Source organism: Corvus kubaryi, unplaced genomic scaffold, assembly GCF_017639235.1.
Source record: "Corvus kubaryi isolate FWS band 111438036 unplaced genomic scaffold, C.kubaryi_AGA036_p1.0 37308, whole genome shotgun sequence".
Classification (NCBI taxonomy): domain Eukaryota; kingdom Metazoa; phylum Chordata; class Aves; order Passeriformes; family Corvidae; genus Corvus; species Corvus kubaryi.
Window position 1 is genome coordinate 19,474,444 of NW_024581096.1, and position 22,193 is coordinate 19,496,636.

At 39.1% G+C, this 22,193-nt stretch overlaps 1 protein-coding gene across 1 annotated transcript in view; it reads right to left on the bottom strand.

Annotated features, from left to right (window-relative positions):
- Positions 1 to 5,565: 5,565 nt before the first annotated feature.
- The window catches only part of RIT2 (Ras like without CAAX 2), a 182,147-nt gene continuing 165,519 nt past the window's right edge, over positions 5,566 to 22,193 (bottom strand). Inside the window, exon 5 of the mRNA XM_042028769.1 lies at positions 5,566 to 7,096. Coding sequence (XP_041884703.1) covers positions 6,869 to 7,096 — 228 coding nt within the window. The 3' untranslated portion in view covers positions 5,566 to 6,868. The remainder of the gene's footprint in view (positions 7,097 to 22,193) is intronic.

The window sequence follows — 22,193 nt, forward strand, 5'->3', positions numbered from 1 at the left end:
CTTAGTTATCTCTATTCTCTTAGTTTTCTATTTCTCTTATCACTCATCTCATCTTAATATCCTTCACCAAACTCTTATGGTGGGTGCACTGGAACCAAATCTCTGGCTCTCACCTTATATCTTTTTGTCATTTTAGCTGCTCCTGGTCGTCTTCTAAGAGACAATAAGAGTCATCCAGAGTGGAGAATGGTGCAAGGCTTTCCAAGTTTGATTGACACATAGGCACAGGTTGCTCACTGAGATGGTAGATACCACATCCCTGGAAAAATTCAAGGTCAGGTTGGACAGGTCTCTGAGAAAAGTGATCTAGTTGAAGTTGTCCCTTTTAATATCAGGAAGGGGTGAACTAGATGACCTTTAATGGTCCCTTCCAACCCAAACCATTCTATTATTGTACGATTTTCATACATGTACTCATACTGTATTCTCCTCTACTGCTTCTGCCTATCCTTGTCATTATTAATAGCCTGTTTATTCTGTCTTCCTTAAATTGTCTTTCACTTTGGGTTATGGGTTTTGTAAGTTTTCAGTGACAGAAACCACATCTTCCTCTGTGTGATTGAAGTATATTCATTATCATGACTTAATGTGCTATTTTGTTTGGGAGAAGGATGTGAATCAACCATGAGATTTTCCTCTGCCTTCAGAGGAGCTGCCCACTTATGCTGGCTGAATGCTTTATGTGTTCAAGCTTATTCAGTCAATGCCCTACATAAAGAGGCACCTGTGATTAGTCAGCAGTATTTAGCAGTGGAGGCAAATTCAGTTTGCAGGAACTGGCAGTTTCTTGTTCAGAAAGCTGAATGACTTTGCAAAACTTTATCATGGACAACATTACCCTTTCTCCTCGGTGTGAACATTAATGAGAAATTTATGAAGAAGGCAGAAGACTCTGTGTCTCTAGTTTGTCAAAAGCATTTGAGGCTGCCTTTGAAATAGCTGGGGCTGATGCAAGAGAACAAATCAAATAAAATCATAGGATTATGGAATAGTTTGGGTTGGAAAGGACCTTAAAGATCATGTAGTTCCAACCCCCTGTCAGGGCAGGGACACCTTCCACTATCCCAGGTTTCTCCAAGCCCCCTCCAATCATTTCCAGGGATGGGGCAGCCACAGCTTCTCTGGGAACCCTGTCCCAGGGCCTCACCACCCTCACAGTAAAAAAGAGAATTTTTTCCTGTACCTAAATCTATTCTAAACCTACTCTCTTCAATTTAAATCAATTTCCCCTTGTCTTGTCACTTTAATGCCCTTGTAAAATTAAAAAGAATGAGTTTATCTGGATAGAACTCAAGATTGATAGGTTACCCTTGGTGTTTTGGGATTGCAGAGAGACTAATGGAAGGAACTGCCTGAGAAACTTTTTTGAACAGGCTAAATGAAGTCACAACCATGATTTACAATACAGTTCTTTAATCTACTAGTTCTATCCTGATTTCCTCTTTCCAGGAACAGTAATTTCAAATTATCTTTTTTGCAGAATGCAGGAAGAGCACAAATATAGAAGAATTTTTCTGCTGAATTTCACTGATGTGAAATAGACTGCCTTTTTCTTTTATTGATTATACCTAATCTATAAGGGTAAAATGATATTGGGCTTTTTTATATAACTAAGTCAATACAATGTTATTATAAGACTTGCTTTACTTTACTCTCCTGAAATTATTCTTTTACTGGAATTCTGTTCCAAGAGCACCATGAAAAATGATGGCTTTCTAGCTTGATCACACAGTTTTTGAAATAGTTGTAAGTCTAAAAGCGCTGTAAAAAAATGATGCATGAAAAAGTGCAAGAATGGGAAAATCTAATTGTCACATTAATTATCTATTGACAGAAGATATATGGTAGGTGATGTGATGGCTTTGGATGTTCTTGTCTTTATTACCTCTTGGGGAAAGACTTCAGATCATGAAATGGGTTTGGTGCTCTTCAGTGGACATTTGTCCTCATCACAAAACAACCCCATAATTCAGCAGGATGTAACAAAATTGGAGAGCTCAAATTGAGGAGGTTTAGAGCATCAGGGAGTGATAAATCAGGCTAGAGGTGCAGGGCAATGCCTCTTGGGGTGACTTTCACAGCATCTGTAAGACAATGCCATCCCCATCACAAATCATTTTGCCAGGCAGACATCCTAACTCCACATGCTTGAAGGGGCAGATCAAGCTAGAAATAGTACTAAAAGGGAGGCGGATCTGGTCTAAGACACTATTCCATTCAACTGCCATTCAAAGTTATGAGAACAGTGATTTTCATATTGCATTAAAGTCACATTATGTGATTTTGCCATTTCTTTGCTAATTTTCTTGTATTTTTTTCAGAATCACAAGCAACGAGCAGTGTGTGACTCACACTTGCATAAATAAGAGTCCCTGAAGGGAATGTCTAAATATGGCTAACTGCTGTAAGCATACTTAATTGAATTATATTAGCATAATTGTCTACGTTAGACATCCCTCTTTTGATTGCTAGTACAAATTCAGGCCGACACTGGTGCATATAGTTAGCTATAGCAGCTGGCTATAAACATTTGTGATTTATATGAAATGCATGAACAGTTTTCAGTTTAGTTGTTAACAGTCAATATCATTGTCTCCATGCCACCTTCTGAAGTGGCTGCAGTAGGTACCTCTGTTTACTTTTTATACAAGAAGACCCACTTGCAGGTGTTTTGCTTGTCACAAATATCACATCTGGGCCACCAAGAGAAGTGTTCAACTTGGGAGAAGAATTTGACTGAGTTGTGAAGTGTAAATTGGCACTATGAGACACTAAGTTCTGCTAAGCCCATCTTTTGCTTTCTGCATCTTATTTTCCTGTCTGTCATGATACAGAGAGGACTCAAGTATGTAAGTTTACAAATAAGAGACACCCAGAAACTATACCTATAATAGTGTGTGTATATTGCTTATGTATTTTTATGTATTATGTGTGTAGCAGACAAAATAAAGATAATTAATTATTTTCATTCTACTTATGCATTCTTACATCTCAGTCTCAAAACAGACATTTTTTGGGTGTGTAAAGAAATTATTTTCAATCACTTGTAAAGACAACAGATTGCTAACACAGTTATGAACTGCCAGTCTGAGGGGACACAGGATTCTATGCAAAGGTTCTAAGGCTGGTGTGCAAAAGCCATGTAAAAAAGGAAAACAAGTTCTGCAATATTCCACCTGGACTTGCAGCCTTCCCCAGATCACTTCCCATCTAGAGGCAACATGTGATCTGCCACAGCTGTGAAGAAGGGTAATTAACTTCCATATATTATGAATTTGTGAGAGACACAAAGGATACTTTTGCAAATTATTATTATTTTATTTTATTTATTAGCTGGATTTAGTTATATTCCTGTAGGAACCTGAGTTATGGTCCAACTGCAACACAGTCTGACAGTGGAATAAGTTATAGCTGCCACCTTCATGGGACTGTAGGCAACACAGCAGAATAAAGTGATCTGTTTCCTTCTTCAAATCTTCCAGACATGATTAGGTGAGAGACTAATCAGAGACAGAAAAGTCTTCAGACACAGAGCTGCTGGTTTTTAATTCTCTCAGCTAGGTCTGACAGCTAAATACAATCTTCTGTGATGGAATCAAGGTGATTAATTGGGTAAAGGAGCTGTACCCAACCTCTTGTGCAGTTATGACTTATGTTATCCTCACTGACTCTAACCTCCATCAGGTCTTCTCAATTAACTGAGGTTAAGCATTATAGATTATTGAGGAATTGGGTCATGGTAAATCAGAATGACTTTCCCAATTTAAAAGTAAAGGATGGTGAGGTGTTTCAGAGACAAGGCTCAGTGTCTAGCATTTGCAGAACTATTCTCTGCTGTTGATATTGAGTGGAAAAATCTTTACAAATGGGGTTTATCCACCTGAATTTAGACATCACAATGTTATCTGGGAGACTGGGCTGGTTTTTGTGGAGTGAAATACAGTCACTGGAAAGAGGCAGCCAGTTCAGGGGGGATTCACCATATGCTAACCATCCATGCCATATGGGAAAAATCACCAGTCAGTGAACATCTCTCTCTGTATTAACCAAAGAGGGACTCTGAATGACTGAATGCCAGCCTCAAGTTCTACATGATCAAAGTGGAGTGAGATAAATACAGACTTTTCTGCCTGAGACATATTCAAATGCCTGCAATTGCTCACAGAAGATGTAGCAGAAGATCCTCAGAGGGTATGAGACCTCATTCTTCCTGGAGAGACTAACCTGGTACCAAATATCTTTGAGAATGAGCACATCAGGGCTGGTTGTGAAGAAACACAGAACCTGGAGCTCTCAGGGGCTTGCTACACCTGAAAATATTATGATGCAACCTGTGTGTATACCACTAATTTGAACATGCCCCAGGAGACACCCAAGAACATCTATACTGCCAAACTTTTAGAATGATGCTTATTTTGATTTCAGACCACGGAAGACCAGCACTTTTGTGACCTGTTGCTCAGCATGGCACAGAACCTGCCACAGTCCAGGAACCACTTCCAAGAGCAGCTTGTGTGTGTGGTAACCCTGCTGTGAAGGCTAAGAGAGTTTAGCAATATGGAAAGATGTTGCTCTATGCCAGATGACCTTAATGCTAGTGAATGGGCATATTTAATTAATTTAATCCATTTAAGGCTTAATATTAGACTTAGGCTTAATATTTGCCATCTTCTGCAATCTTTTTTTGTCTTACAAACTGACTTGAACCAAAGTACCCCTAAAAATGCAGAACCAAGTCCATGCTGATCTTATACATCCCTCAGCAGGGGGCAGTGAAATGACATAACCAACAGTAAATGATTTTCAATTGACTCAAAGCTCAGGCATCTGCCTGAAAAGAACAAAGACCATCCCTCAAGGTTTCTCAGGGTGGTAATTTCTATGCTCTCTTACACAGGGAATGACTGCTTCATTCCCCTCTATGCAGTGTGCAGGATTGGAACAGACACAGATGTTTCCCCTTGTTATTTATTGTCTCATAGCTGCCATCTGTTCAGTGCAGCCTCCCGTTGTCCCTCCACCAATACTTAGCTCATAAACCCTTTGGACAAGTGCATGTTTTCTTCTCTAGGACGCCTGACCTAAAATCTCTGTGGCAAAACATATAAAATAATAATAGTAATTACAATGGTATAAATGCAGATTGTAGCTTTCAGAGGCAGGAAACAGAAAATTCACCTTGAATGTGTACATGTATTTTTATTCCTCTGAAATAATCTTTCTCAAATAGAAATATGATATCTAACAACATAGAAAACAGCATTACTTTTGATGGGAGATTTTCGACAAGTCAAAAAATATCACCAGATTCCCTTGAAAGGAAGGGAGCGTGGAGAGCAAAACGTCAGATTTTAATGAGCTGAAGTTATTCACAATACCATAACCTTTCCAACTTTTACAACTAGTCTACTCCCACCCAGATTATGCAAAATATAATTGGTTAAAACCCTGTAAAATAGCCACAGAAAAAAAGTGAAAAAAGGAACATTTACTAACAAAGATACATTTTTTTTTTGTTATATCCATTATCTCTCCAGGACAGACACAAATGACACTGACTACTAGTATGGCTCCATGGAAATCACAATCTTTATTTTTGACAAAACTTATGGATATTCTATCTGTAAAATTTATAAATAGCAACAACAGTAAAAGAACTCCAAGGGGAAAAAAAACTTTCAGGAGCATAGACTCTACTTCATGCCAGCTTTAAAAAGGGATATTTAAAACTCTTGTCCAACTGATTAATCAAGTGGTTCAGTTGGATGGTCAAGGGTTCTGAGCAATGATGATTGAGCTGATGCAATTCTCTAGTAAGTCAAGGGCTGGATGCTACATCACAGATGCTATTACATGCTGGGACAGAGCTGCACTGCTCCAGGGAGGGCTCTGGGACTCATCGGACAGACAGAGCAGTTGTGAGCTCCTTGGTGGGACAAGGGAGTGTGGCTGAAGCACTGGCACAGGATGTCCAGACTGGTGGTGGATGCCCCATCCCTGGAAACATCCAGCCTGAACAGGGTTCTGGGCAACCTGATCGAGTTGGAGGTGTCCCTGTTTGCTGTAGAGGTTTGGACTAGGTGACCTTTAAAAGTTCCTTTCCAACACAAACTCTTGCATGATTTAATGCACTGCATGTCTGTAGGACATGGTACCTCTGCCAGCCAGCCCTGGCAAGTACAGCTCAGAGGAGACAGACCAGTATCCCTGCAGCCTCTGCAGGGCTGGTGCATGACTTGTACTCTGCTTGCAAATCCTGCCTGCTAACTGGACAGGACACAATGGGGATAGGGCACTACAGGGTCAGAACTGTGAGTCCCCAGGGTTCCCTTTGGGCCTGGTTCACAGACACGCTCACACACAGACACGGGCGTGCAGGCCAAGCACACTCTAACCCTAAACCTACATGTGAATGCAAAGCTGAAGGTCAGATCCCAAAGTCCTTAAACAGTCAAAATGTCCATTGAAATCAACATCATTCATTCCTGGGATGGAGAAATGACCTGTGCATGCAGAGAGGTGGCAATTATTGTATCCATTGTCCTAGAGCTGGTGGAAACTAGTTCTGCCTTGGATGCTGGCGTAACTCATAGCATTTGAAGACCAGCCATGGAACACACGTTAAAAAACACAGTATTTTCTCCACTCAGAGTTGCAGAAAAGGTACGAGAGGGTATGCTAAATGATACTATAGAACAGAAGAGCCACAGGGAAACCATGGGGGCCTTCAAGGAGCAACTTCTGCATGAGAGCTGAAGGGAAGCAACTCCAGGACCTGGCCTGGAAGATGCTGTGTCAATGCTGCCTTTTTGAACTATTACAGGTTACTGTGGTGAGCTCCTGATGAGTGGCTCATGGAGAATTGCCATCAGGTAGTACTTTCCTTTTTTTTCTTCAGGGATCCCTTCAGTTTCCACCACAGACTATCCTTCCTCTTCATTTTCTTCTCTATCATGGACAGTGAGGACTCCTTCCTTCGAATTTCCCTCACTAGTCCATGAAAGACATCATCAATGTAGAAGCGGAGTGCAGCTGAAGTCTCAAAAAAGGAGCAGGAATATTCTCTGGCTAAGCTCATTCCTTCTTCAGTTGAAACCTACAAAGGAAATAAAATTCCATAAATATTGCCTAATACACAAAACATTAACCAACATGAGAACATTACAATATATATAGTCTGACTTCTTTGATCCTGTAAATCACTGACCAGGAAAACAATCTGACAGCATCCGACAGAGAAGATTCAAGAGTGAAAAGATCAGGCTGAATTCATGAGATATTTGAACAGAGCAGACTGGCAATATTCATTTGCTCGGGTATATTATGTCTCTAATTCTGATGCATCAATTTTTACATGTATTTCCTCTCTTTAGCACAGTAATCCTTTGGTTTGACAGTGCTGGTACATTTATTCTATGGGCTGGAATGGATGACTAGAAAGACTTACATAGCATTAAGGCCCTAGAAAATCTTTGTTGAGCATTAACCTAATCCTGGAGGCAACTTGACTCTTTAAGCACACCAGCTTTCATACCTTAATGTTTTTCAGTCACATTAATTTCTGAGCATGCCTTGGAGTGTTTTGGTCTTTGCAGGCCTGTAATCCTATCACTGAGCTCATACCTGAGCTGTATGAAGATCCAAAATCTATTTGTTTTTCAGCTCATCTTCCCTAAGTGGCTTTGTGTACTTACTGCTCTTGTAGAGCATGTGGGAAATATGTCTGTATTTTGAGGATCTATACGAGCCTAGAGGGAAGCGAGACAAGCTCTTTTCACCTGCCTGACTTCTGAAGCAGGGATCGTTTTTCTGAAATTTCCATATTGGCTATCTCTTGGCATTTGACCTGCCAGCCTGCTAAATGGAAGGGTGCTCAGCATGCTGATTAACGTGTGCTTCAAATAGAGCTTAAATGCATATCATGAGGGCTGTCACTGCCTGCCACTTAAGGTGCTTTTTACACTTTGGGAGCTCATCCAATAACATGCAGCAAGTCCACAGCAAAACACAGAGCAAACCCTATGAGCTTCTAAATGTTAACCCAGCTTCCCAGCCAATAGACTGTCCTTTCTTCTCAGTATTTGAACATAAATCTGAATAAATGAATTGTATGACTTACACGTATGGTGTATATTCAAATTCTCAGAGGTCAGAAATCTCAGGCTTTGTTTTTATTTGCATTTGAATATCATGATTTATTCAAGTCACTTTCCAAACTTCCTTAAAAAAGGCAAAACAGTGCTTTGAGGCAGCCTTGTGAAAGGCTACACAATAGGCTATGGAAAATCTCAATTGCTACTGTCTACCACAAAACTCATCTTGGTACTTTGTTGTTGTTGTTTGTTTTCCTTTTTCTTTCCTGATTTCTAGCTTCACGCACCTAAAGTGCCATTTATATTTATTAGTGAAATAAACCCCTACAATTCAAGATACAAACACATGCTCGCATACCTACCATAAAGAAAATGCCCTTTAGGACTAAATTATGACACCACCTCATTGCATTTATTCCACTTATCGGCAAGGCTGGATACGGTGAAAAACAGGATTTGGGATGAAACAAAAAATCAGTTAATTCCAGCCTGGAGATAAATCTGTACCGAGCATGTACCTGCATAACACAGACCACAGACTTCCTCACCATCACCTTTGCATTGAGTCACAAACACTGTAACATTTGCAAGGATCAGTCCTCTATGCTCCAGGTACAACCTTAATTTAATTAAGAATATTGTGAGGCTAAGCAGGGAGGTTGCATGCCAACCTGAATAATGCTTACTGACACAATGAAAGATGGTTACCACTTTCCAACTGCTATAATTGCCAACCTTTTCCAAAAAGAGATGGGTAGCAATATGGTCCTTGTTTTTCTCTGGGCAGCTGTGTAAGCAAAATGCATGATTCAATATGTCTATTGGGCACTATTGAGAAATTGATTGTCTGGATAGAAGACTATTTTGGTTTATTTTGGACTTTATAATAATCTTTTTTTTCCTTGCTATTCTTTGAGCTGAAGGAGGAATTTTTTTTATTTTATTTTGTTAAAGATGCTACAGTTCTGAGTAAATGATTGCACAGAGCTGCAGTTTCAATGAAGATTTCATACTTTCATTACCTAAAAGGAAGAAAAAATCCACATGAACTGAAACATCCCTATGTTAAAGAATGGTAAGGCTGTAAATATAATGAGGCTGTCAGTACAATAATATCAAATATAAAAAGTATTATTCTCTGTGAATTTCTAGTCTTTACCCCACTTTGCTCCTCCTTTGTTACACCTTTTCTTTCTTTTTTTTTTTCTTTTCTAGGACTAAAACTATGTTTTCTCCGCCCTGCAAGGAAGACATGCTATGCTCTGTAATGAAACAAGACTGCTAAGAGCTGTGAGAAATGAAGACTACTCAGGAGAATTAAATAATGTAAAAAACTTCCTCCCAATATCTTTGTGGCTGGAGGTTAGCAACTTGGCCAAATTTGGCTGGGTTTCTATAAAACTAAAGTTTGGTTTTGGACCCCAGTTTCCTGTCAAATTACCGAGACAACATTGAAGTTATTAATGGTGATAGTTCATTTCAAATCATGGTATTTTTCTTAAGTCTTGCCCTAAGGAACTGATTAACTGTCTTGGTGAAATTTTATGAGCTAATTCAGCATGAGGAGGACACCTGGCAAAAACAATTTCAGGACAATTAGCTGATGTTTTTCAGCTTCAAGGCTGAAAACATATAATGTTGTAATAATTGTCATTACTGCTTCTAGCACTGATGAATATAGATATAGTAATTTAACTAATCTGTTTGCTGGAGAATCTATAAATATAAAGAGGTGTCTAGAGGAAAAAAATACAAATTTTTCTTTTGGTTCATCATTAGGTCAAGAGGCTAGACACCTATGGAATGAGAAACAAGGGATAAACTTTGATGAGGTGACTGAGGCCCGCATAATTCCAGGGATTTACCCTGTTCCCATCTTATTGCCAGAAGAGAATTTCTATGTCATAGAAATACATTCCAGATCTGGACAACCCAGGGTCTTGTTGACAAATTGAAGCTTCGATGGGTCTGTATCAATGGCAGATATGATCTGTCAGTGTGACACAGACAGACAGGTCAGGGAGAGAGGTCATTCTATTGAATATATGTCTGGGAAGCAGAGCTTTATATCTCATTCTTAGAGTAACCCTCCTTGATTGAATCTGGCATTGTTTCCAAGAGTATAATTCTGGTCATATTGATTCCAACTTAGCTCATTTTTGTGCTGGTAAACCTTAAGAAGTGAATGAAGGTGGAAGATGGGTGTAGTGAACATAATGAAAAATGAAAATTTAAGAGCTGAGAGAATTTTTCTGAGTTTGGTTCAAACTTTTAAAAACTGTGGTTGTCTGAGTGGGGTTTTGATCAGGAGTTACAGAAGAAGGACTTGAAATTTGCTCTACAAACAATGAGCAAAATCCCCCAAATCCATAAAATGAGAATGAAACCTCATAGACATGATGTGTCACTCCCTGGAAAAGAGTCTTTCTTGTAAAATGCATGATTTTGAGTGCCCATTTCTGAGAGCATGTGTGAGTTGTGAGGGAAGATATACCTGTGACAACATATAACTGAATCTTTTCTGGTAAAGATATATGCGTTCCGATAGCATGTGGGCTGTGAACAGCACATGGGACTGTAGGTTGCGTTTGGAATTTCCCATCTCTGCATAGCTGAGGGCAGCTAGAACACATCACTGCTTCATCCTGAGGGGAAGCATTCGCTGGCTACAAACCTCATTATAAAGCATTAGGATTCTGTTTGTGGCTTTTTCAAACTTCCCCTGGAAAATTACAAGGGAGATTAAATGCAACACTGACAGCCCATGAAAACTGTGATGGATGAGCTGCCTTCTTTAAGACAGCCAGTTCCCTACTAAGGTCAGCTCCTGCACAATACCACCTGGGCTGGGTGGTGGTTGGGGAGACCCTAGCAATCACTGGCCCCCATGGGCAGAAGATAAAAATACCTGAATACCTGTTTCTGAGGTGAAAAGTGCAGAGAAATGAAACAGATCAATAGTCTGCCTCTGCCCTTGGACTGTCATTAGCTGGAAAATCTCCATCAGGATCAAATTATTTTGTGTTCAGCTTTGTTACCTCCATTGGTCATGGCAGAAACAGAAGGACCCCAAAGTAGATTTCACTGGTGACGATCATACTATCAGAGTTAACAGCTTCATCTTGGGTGAGATAGTGGTGGTCTTCAGGCAGGGAAGCAGTGCATTTCTGCTTGTGCATCTCATCCCTGCAACAGCATGGTCTACTCCAGATGGCTTTTGCAGTTTTCCCCTCATAACTGGGACCTCCAGATTGCCATGGAGAGACCTGGAGGTTGTAGGTGAAGTGCTGAGTGTTGCAAGGACTCCTAAATTTCTCTTACAGACTTCTACACTGGTAGTCATCATATAACTTACTTATATAATTCTGGATAATTATATTGTTCTATGAGTATTTATTTTCTTTTTTCTGGAGGGACATGGTCTAGATCAGAGACAGAAGGGTACACATGTTGCTCAACAGAGTGCTCATCTAAATCCCACTGAGAAAAATAGGAGAAATTTCTGTTGGTTTTGATCATGATCTGCATTTTTGACAAGCAATAACATATGAGAGTTGTAAGGAAAAGATACTGAAGAGGAAGGGAAGCAGCATATTGAGCAGCCTTGTTTGCACCACAGTAAATTAGAAAAGGAATAGGAAAAACCATGAATAGGAGTAGGAAAATGTCTGAATAACGTCCTGTAAAGATCCATATCCTACCCTCCAGAGTAGGAAAATGTCTGAATAACGTCCTGTAAAGATCCATATCCTTCCCTCCATGTCTAGTGGATTTTTTTTCTGTTTCTCAGCAAGTCCTGTTCCAGAAAAGAAGAACCAGCTGCCAAGCTGTTTATTAGCACCTGGATATCAATCTGTTTAGAGACAGGCAGGCAATCAGGAAGAGTCCATGCACATGTTTGGGTCCCTCCCCATCACAGCCCATTCCATCAGCACATCAGGACAAACATCATAAGCTTTTGGTACAGGCATAAACCCATAACATATTAGAAGAAAGAGCTGTGGACATCAAAATTATTCGCAGTTTTCTCAGTCTCTAATAAGTAACTTTGACAAAAGAAAAAGAGAAAAGTAATCTCACGGGTCTAGAAAGAGAATGCCATCCCGGACAACAAAATGGAAAAGAATGGGTGTTGACTGACATGAGCAGTGATTTTTTTTTTGATCCCAGCACTGACCACCAATTTTATGCTTAAGACACTCCGACAGAGCAACTGTGAGTTTTCTCATTGTTCATATAATCAAGGAATCATTTAAGTTGGAAAAGACCTCTAAGTTTACCAAGTCCACCTGTTAATGCTACACTGCCAAACCAGCCACTAAACCATGTTCTGAAGTGCCACATCTACATGTCTTTTGAACATTTACAGGAACAGTGACTCCACCAGTGTCCTGGGCAGCCTGATCCTGTGCCTGACCACCCTTTCAGTGAAGATACTTTTAGTACTATCCAATCCAAACCTTTTCTTGTGCAACTTGAGGCCTTTTTCTCCCATTCTACTGCTGGTTCCCTGGAACAGGGAAAAGCTCTTCATTTCGGTGGATAGGACTGTGCCCAGCAAAGGCTGAGCTGATTTCTCCTTTATTGCCACCTGCCTTTCTTACAGCCAAAGGCATTTGCTGTATATATTTGAATCCTGTTTTCAGAAACATGCAGCCCAAACCACTAACCCAAGAGCAGACACATTATACCTACATCAGTTTTGACAGTTATTAATTCTTTTCCTTGGACAAGTGTTGTATCAAGAGGCATGCTGGCAGAGACTTCCTACAGGCTGGTATAAGGATCTTTCCAAGTGTGAAATGCTGTTTTTCAGGTCAAAGCTCAAACACTTGGTTATTACAGCAGTGGCTTGAGTTGAAAACATGAGCAGAAACATAAAAAACAGGAAAAATAAATCTTTCTGTCTTCTTAAGACAAGCAGCATTGTTGTTATTTGTTCACATAATACAGGTCATGGAATATCTTTTAAAAGAAAATAAAAAAGTGTTCCAAGGCTTTTTACCCTTCTTCTCTCTCTTCAGATCTTTACACTTATAAACTGCCTATCATATTCTTGCCACTGAGCAATGACGTTTCTGAAAGAAGTGGAAAAACCAAGATCAATTCAAAATCAATTTATTCTGAAAAAAATGCAGAAGACTAGGGTTTGTGAGGAACCAGCATGACATTTTGTGGCCAGACATTCAATATGGCTATGTTTCAGGTCTAAACAAGTGCACAGCAAATGCAAAAGTTAAACAGAAATCCTTGTCATTAAAACCTCCTGTTTCTACCTCCCTCAACATCAAACATTCTGCTTTCTTGCAAAATTTTAACTTAATTTTAAGTGAGTTACTGCTTTAAAGTATAATGTTGAAACTTTTTCTTCTGAAAACATAAACATTTCAACCTTCATGTATGGTCCCATTCCCCAATGTAAACACTGCAGGTATCCATTTGACTTGGCCAGGATTCCACTGGAATTCACAACTAGTTTCCACTGTCACAAGCCAGCATTTTTCATTCGACCTAACAAGTGCACCTTACTTTTTTCCCTCAGTCCCTGGCTAAGCAACCCTCTTTTCAGCAGGCTGAACAGGTAATGAGTAGCATGGTGCAAAAATGTGAAAGGAGGTTTTCATGTCAACGCATTACTCTTAAAACCATTTGGAAGTCTTCAGAAGAAATCAGTTGGACAAACCTCTCTTCAGCTTCATGGCAGGCAATTCTGCAGGCTCAGATTTGCTGTCTTTCTAGACTACGAGACCACAGGATTAATTATTATCATGAAGGTGTTGCAATTAGTTCTGCACCTCCTTCTCCCTCCCTAGAGTGACGTGTCTTATAAGAATTTTCTATTCTTTCCTTTCGACCTTGTCACTCTGTGATACTTTTTTGCTAGTTTCACACTAAAGCATTTTTGGTGACCAGAATGGAGTCTAACTTGAATGGGCATGGGTGTAGGCAGGATTAGCAGACTGGGCCAAGGAGAAGATAAAGTTTCGCTGTGTGAACTTGCGCCCTGAAGAGCCTCGATGTCATGGAAATATCGCACACGGCCCAGCAATGCATATCTCATCCTCAGCTGCTCTAACTTCTGGAGAAATTCACATTACAGAGGCTGAGATATTCCTTCCCTTCCCCTCATAACTTGGACTTTGATTTAGGAAGAAAGAAAGGAATGGACAGGAAGAAAAATGCAGTTTTAGCAATGCAAAAAATAATAGCATTGTCCAGCATTTCTGTAATGAGCTTTGGGTCTTATTTTTAGCAGGTGGAGGGTGGAGAGTGTGGGATTGTAAAATTAATTTGGTCATTTTTTAAAGGAAAGCCATTTAATGGTCTCGACAAAAAATAAATTTTTAGGCAAAACCAGAGAGATTGATCTGTCCCCAATTATGTAATTCTTACCTGGTTAGTCACTAATCTGTGACCTGGAACACAGCTTAGTCTGTTCTGAGCAAGGCAGAAACATGCTCTTATTTGATCCAAGGGAACTGCAAATTTTTGGGGGTTTTGAAAGAAATCTGATGAATCATCACTGAACACTTGTTCTTATGTCATTCACTATTGACCTCTCTTAGATTAGACTGACACTTTCTGACTGCTATAGCAATTACTGCACTCTTACAAAAAACTCTAAGCTAACACTAACTATTTTGATAAATACATCTCTCACTCATTTTCATATGCAAAAAGATTCTCGATTCAATTTACACTTGAATAATTTCTGCAGATTTTTAACATCTTTTGTGATGAAGATTACTAATATCTGTCTAGCCTTTCTCTTCTTTTTGGAATTTTATTATTTTCCACCTCTTGGATCTAGAATATTCTTGTGACATAGGAGCTATTCCTCCAGGTTATTTCATTCCTGCTTTTGGTAAATGTTTGCAGTGCAGATAAACATACTCCATGCAGTTGCTTAGCTGCAAAGCCAGCAAAGCACATTTCGGTCTATTATTTCCAGTTTGTGACAATGTTATTTCATTATTTCACAGGTATAATGCTAAATAACTGAATCAACATCTCATTTCATGTAAGAATCACTCTGGTATCAGGGTGCTGTCTGCAGGTTAGATTTTGAAGTTGTTCTTCTCTACTACAGACTGTACTCTTTTGACTTTATCTTGTCAAAAGCATGACTGATGAGTGGGCTAAAGCATCTTTACATCAGGAAATGTTTCTAAAGAGATGGCCTCAGGATGTGACTGAATTGGATACTCAAAGCCACATGATCCTGCATCACTCAGCAATAGCTCTGGGTCTAATTTGAAGAGAATGTGGAAGTGTTAAATCCTTAGCATCAGTCTTCAAGATGAATAAGTTCAGGTCAATTGCTCAAAGCATTTTTCAGAGATCTGACAATTTTCCAAATTGTCCATCATCTTTAAAGGTTCTTTGATTGCAACGCTCAGCTGAAGACAGAGATGGCCATAAGAAGGTTGCAAAAAGCAGATATTTTTCATCAGTTTCACAAGGACATCTGCTGTTTCTTGTAACGGAAAAAAGAAATCTAGGAATTGAAATGTTATTTTCACAAGAAAAGAAAATCTTTTCAATTTTTTTTTTTTTAAGCAACAACAAATAAATCAATTATCATCTGCTAAGAGCAGATGGTTATTTTAAAAAAATTACATGTAAAAAGAGCTTCAAATGTACATTTTAGACTTTATTTTAAGCAAATAGAAAATTAGTGGCATTCATTCCTTATTTTAACTCTGATTTCTATTGTTTTGTGAGCATAAGTTGACTATCAGTCCAGTAGAGACAGCCTCCATATCTTTCGTCTATCTGTATACTCGTGTAAGGTATTTTCATTTATGTGTTAGGCATTACATTCCCACTTGAATTCAGTTCTTCATAAGGACACAGTCACTAAGCACACTGGGGACTGAGTAAATAAACTTAATTCCTGGTAGCCTTTGCAAATCTCCCCGATATTACATTATTTTGCCTCTAACAGCAATATTATGTCCTGAAAACACTCAATTGACATGAAAAGATAATAAAGAAGGAGTCAGCAAGAAGGGAAGATCAGGACTCCACTTTCAGTGTTCTATTTTCCTCTGTTGTCTGCTGATGATTGGGAAATACAGCTCAAGAAATTTGAAGGCAACCAGAAAGAGATCTGGAGACCTACATTCAAATCAAAGAAGAGGCAGAAACAGGTGTATATTTATTTTTGCATGTTTATACATATGGCTGCAAACAAGAACTGTAAATTAAGAAAAAAACCACCCCACAACAAAACAAAAATATTATTGATTCACAGAAGTGGAATAATCTTTTGAGCCAAAGCAGCAAAAGCTTGTCTTAATATAAATGTCTCATTTTTAGACAGATGGACAGAATACTGGAATTAAGTTCTGAAAATCCCCTTTTGCCTAAGCTTAATATGAGTTTCCAACACTGGAATAAAAGGGTCAAAACAAATATGCAGTAAAGAGTGTTGCTTGTCCTAACAGCACACATTGCTTCACACCACTTCTGAGTGCAGCACACATATATTCTGTACAGTTTTCACATCTAAACATACTCCCAGATCCAGACTGCAGGCAGACAGGGAACACCATCTTAATTTTCTGGCAGCGAAAAGAAAATTGCAAGAAATCTCTCCTTCCTCCTTTCATCTCCATGCAGTTGTGGTCTGCTGGGATTCAGGGATTCTGTCCAGGCTGCTGAAGTGAGTGTTCAACAGAAGGGAGGCAGAGGAAGAATTTATAATGGATTTATAAAGATTTGGACTGCAGTAGATCTTTTTCTTTTTTAGAAATCATTTACTGAAACAAGCACGTGTTGAAATATATGAGATATCAAAGTGTCTTACGCATAGTCTACAGAACAATGTTTCACCCTTCCATCTTTTACTTGAGTTGCTTTTTAAAGAAAAAAGTTCGTCAATGCAATGAAAAGAGGATTTACTTGAGTTGCTTTTAAAACAAAAAGTTACAGGATGCAATGAGAGGGGGATGATATGTCAGAAAATGGGAGTGGTGAATCACTGTGGTTGTTTTTCCTGGAACATGTAATTAATTTTGAGGGTTTAGTAATTTTGAAGTTTATTAGGAAGGTTTGTCAAACAATCTCATTACAGGAAATATTGCAGAGTATCTTTATTAAACTAATGGCATTGATCTTCCCCATGTCAATATTAATTCAGGGAAAATTTTACACTTTTGCAGAATATGAACTGATTGAAAAAATTATGGGAGCTTTATGGAGCCTTTCTTTTTCAGCTCCTTTCTAGTTTGCTGAAAGGAGAGCTTCATGGAAGAGCAGAGTGGTTTTCTGTGGTCAGAGGAACATTTAAAGCCAGAGACCCATGACACAGGGATGTCAAACTAGGAATGACAGCTGAATAAGGAGTATTAAGTTCCGTCATGTGATGTGACTTGCCACATGGACAATGCATAACAAAATCTTAAGTATGGAGAACTGCTTATGAAGGGCATAACAACGAAAAATGAATGTGCAGAGGGAGAAAAATTAAAAATCTTAAATGGCTGGTGGGTAGGAAGAGCTGTAAGAACATATTCAGCTAATTAGACATATCAAGCTTTCTTATTTCCTGCTAACCTCGCTCAAATTACCTTGCTTCTGCTGCAGGTTAAGATCGTGGTAACTTGTTCATGTATCTGTGGTTAACTTGTCCTGTTGGCAAGCTCCTTGTTCAGGGGGCACTTTCTTTGGATAACCCTTTTGTGGTTCCTGCCCATGGGCTTTGATTTGTAATAGGACTGAGCACCCTAAAGTAACCAAAGTAGCAGCTAACAGCTGGCAGAATCTTAACTCTGGGCAATAGAGCACCAAACTTTCTTGCTTACATCCCCAAGAAGTGTTGGACCACTTACTAACAGAAACTTAGTGGTGGTGCTTGAGGGTCAATGACGAGAGTTTTTTCCTAGAATTTTAGTGGTTTTTTGCTGAAGCCAAAACAAGAATTCCTCGTCTTATTTATTGCCTCAGAGAAAGGATATAATAAACAGAGAAGAGAGAAGCAGAAGAGTAAAGGTGGAAGGATGGTGGAGGGGAGGAAGACAGAGTACATCTTCATTATGCTAGCTTCAGGGTAGAATGAGAAAACAGAGTCTTAACAAACAAAATGGAAGAAATTCCTTGCTAGAAGCATCTGTTTAACCTCTTTTATCCATGATGCATCCTTCCAGCTATGCAGATACTCTTGATGTATAAAAGCTATTATTTTAACACACCCTGTGAGCTCAAATTATTATTGTAACTGATAAACTCATATTCTTACCCAGAGTAATAGAATTTTCAGCCAACCAGTGATAAAGCTGTAGTTTAGTTTACCCAGCAGCATGTGTGTATATGCATCTACACACAAAAACACACATAGACCACAAATGCTGCTGGGATCATGTCAAACCTCTCCATTATTTCTGGCAGAAAATGTTGGCCTTGCAGAAAACCTTGGATGTGGATGCTGACAAAGCACTGTTCTATAGAGTCCCTTCAGTCCTGGGAGGAATTCAGCATCAGCTCCTCTGCAGATTGGAAGTGGTTTCTGACATTTATTTATTTCCCATGCTGCATGCAGCTGATTCATTCCAAACCTTCAGTCTAGCCAGACTCTGGAAATGGCAGTGAAAAGGTGAAAACACAGAATGTGTAGATGCTGCAAGCCAGGATACCCTTTCCTCAAGGCTTTTGAGAAATTTTTTAAAGGAAAAAATGGTGGGCTGTAACCAGCCAAGTGAACCACTGCTTCTGCATCCTCCATAGAGAAAAGAGTGAAAATGACAAAAGAGGTTGAAAACGAAAGTCAGGAAACAGATAACAAAGAAGATATGATAAATGCATAAATAATACTATGAAAAGAATACATTAAGTTGTATGTTCAAATAATACACTAAAACATGAATAGTATTAAGGGTGGGGGGGGAGAAAGATATGGTTTCTCAGGCGTAACTTGATCTGGCTGATTAAATATTATCAGTATTTAATCCCTGATAATCATGATGGCTGTTTCACAAATCTGGAACCTGTGCAGGTTGATGTCCATGCCTGAATGAGCAACACTACGGCTCAGACTATGGAGTGGAAATGTCAGAATCATCATAGAATGGTCTGTGTTGGAAGGGACTGAAAAGTTCTTATCTTCTTCCAATCCCCTGGGCAGGAAGGGCAAGACACCTTCCACTAGATCAGGTTGCTCCAAGCCTGTCACCCTTCTCTTGATGCAGCCCAGGACATGGTTGAGACTTTCTGGGCTGCCAGTGCACATGGCTGGGTCATGTGGAGCTTCTCATCAACCAACACCCCCCAAGTCCTTCTCCCCAGGTCTGCTCTCAAACCATTCTCTGTTTGCCTGTATTTTTGTATTCTGATTACCCCTGGCACTTGGCCTTGTTGAACTTCATGAGGTTCACATGGTCCCACCTCTCCAGCCCATCCCTCTGGATGACATCCCTTCCCTTCAGCGTGTGACCTCACCACACAGCTTGGTGTCATCAGCAAACTTGTGACATCCAGGTATGACGATGACAAAGACAGACAACAACACTTTTTTTTTTCCCCAGGAATCTTGCTTACGTTTCTCTAATGACTGTTTTTCTTTAATTTTCTTAAACACATATATAAGACTAGATCTAGGGGAACAAAATTGCTGGTGTTAAAAGCAACAGCTGGTGAAGAACACTAAGTGCTTGAAGCCTTAACAGTTACTGTCACTAGCAATTCAGGACATGCTATCACCACATTATTTTTTTACCTGTAGAAATAAAATGAGTGTTATTAAATGGTTTGGAAAATGACAACTGCCTGTGGTAAAGTTTTGTTTTATGTGGTGAAAGGAATATTAATAAGAGGATAGGTATAATATCTTTGAGAAAAAGATGTGGAAAAGTAAATGTAGATCCCGTTTTAGAAAGAAGAGGCAGTTGCTATGGTTGACACAAATTTTTCAAGGTGGAATTAAATATTTTCCACTGAAAGATGTATGGAAATCAAAGAATCATAGAGCAGTTTCATATAGAAGAGAACTCTGAAGGTTACCTAGTGCAAACTCCTGCTCATAGTGGGTCCACCTGGGACAGCTCACTCATATAGCAGTCAGTCAAGCACTGAACTTCCTTATTCTAAGGAAGGAAAATGCTCACCCTTTCTGGGGGCTTTCACTGCTTGAACACTCTTATTATGAAAAAAAGCCAAAACAAAACCCTCAAAACAACCCTCATAATTACTGACATTTTTTTGTTCCGCAAAATTTTTTAAAAATTTTTTCTCATAATTTCGTTTTCCATCACCAATGGTTTTGTCTTCATTCTAAGATGAATGAGATTCCATTCAATCCATCAGGCTGAACAAATCCACAAGCTCAGGTGACTCAGCGTTTTCTGTTCCTCTTTTGTGCTCTACCCCAAGATCATGTTGGGGATTTCTGCTGAACTCATTCCAGTGCATCAAGTTATTTCTTGTACTGTAAAGCCCTAAACAGGCACAGTACTTCAGATATCCTTTTTTGGCTACAATAACACTTTGTGAGACTGATTTGAAAGCCTTCTTAGAGTGAAGGGAAACATAATCCACTTCTTTCATGCACAAAGTCACTCGTCATGAAGACATTCACAGGACTCAGGTTCTCAGGTATGATTTCCCCTTTATAAATCCATGTTAAATGTTCCCAGGCACTTTCTTGTCCTTCGTGTGCCTGGACGTGGCATTTTGGGAGAGTTTGCTTCATAAACACATTATCCATTTATTTTGAAGGCAACAGATACTTGAAACATTTACCAGAATAATTGATTTAGCTTTAAACTGCTTAACTCAGGTAAACTGAGTGCACACTCACTAGCTGAGACCCTTCACTTCAACCTCACTGAAGCTTCTTCCAGGGCTGCTCAAAGAATGTACATGAAAATGTAACTGATCAGTCAAGATGACCATAGCAAGCACTTACTGTCCCATGTAAATAAATACAAATAAAATTTTACACAAGTTAAAGATTTTGGGTCATATGATGAGTTTTCACACCTGCTGGAGGTCTGCTTTGCCTCTGTTTTGTTTTGGTTGTTTTTTTTTTTTTTTTTTTTTTTGTTGTTGTTGTTGTTGTTGTTGTTGTTTTTCTAACCAATTTTTACGGTTTAAAAACTTGATTAGGTACTTCAAACCCCTTTTCTTAATAATCTTTTATCAAAAAGAATCTAAATCCAAAGTAGACCACATATAATCAAGGAGGCCAGGCTTTGATAACATGAGAATGAAGGCCTCACAACCTGAAACATAGAAAAAAAGAGTAGAAGTACTTGACTCTCCTGCCATATGGTCATGAACAAATAAAGCAAAATCATTGAAGTAAATGGAAAAAAAATTGCTGTTGCGCCTTAGTTCAAACTCTAAAGAAACAGTCTGGTAACAAGCGGTGATCCTTCTCTGAGCAGGTGTTATACCTGTGCATTCCAGACAAAAACTGGTAGGAACAGGGGGACAGTGGAAAAAGGGAACAGCTTCAACCACAGGTAGCTTAAAATGGTCCAAGAGAATATTTGTTTTTTATCCAGAATGACTGCACTGTTCCATCATATAAAGCTCTAGATGCTGAGATCTACCAAAAAAAAAGGGTGCTTTGCCCTTGTTTTTAATGTAGACTTGACATTTATGGCAATGGTTATTTTTCTCTGATGTCTCTGGTGAAAGATGAATGATTTTGATCTATATACACTGTTCAATACTGCTTTCATTCTGGAATATACACTGAACTTTGGATTCCATAATGTGGTGGTCGACATACTGCAGACTGCAGAAAAGCTGTACCTATGGGATGAGTAAATAGCTTAAATGAAAATGACACTACAGTTCATCCACCATAGGATTTAACAGTTTTCAATTTCTTTGGTCTTCTAGGGATTAGGTGGCTGATGTTGACTCACTTCCTTTCCAGTTACTAATGTTCTCTGCATTTATAAGCTATGCAGTCCTGTGAAATCAATAAGGCTACTCAGAGAAAATACAAATGTTTAACTCTGCCCATCAGTTGTATGAGTTCTCTTGTCTTGATTAATGATCCTTTTAGCTTTCTTAGGTGCAGCTAAAAAAAGAAGGAGAGGAGAGGAGAGGAGAGGAGAGGAGAGGAGAGGAGAGGAGAGGAGAGGAGAA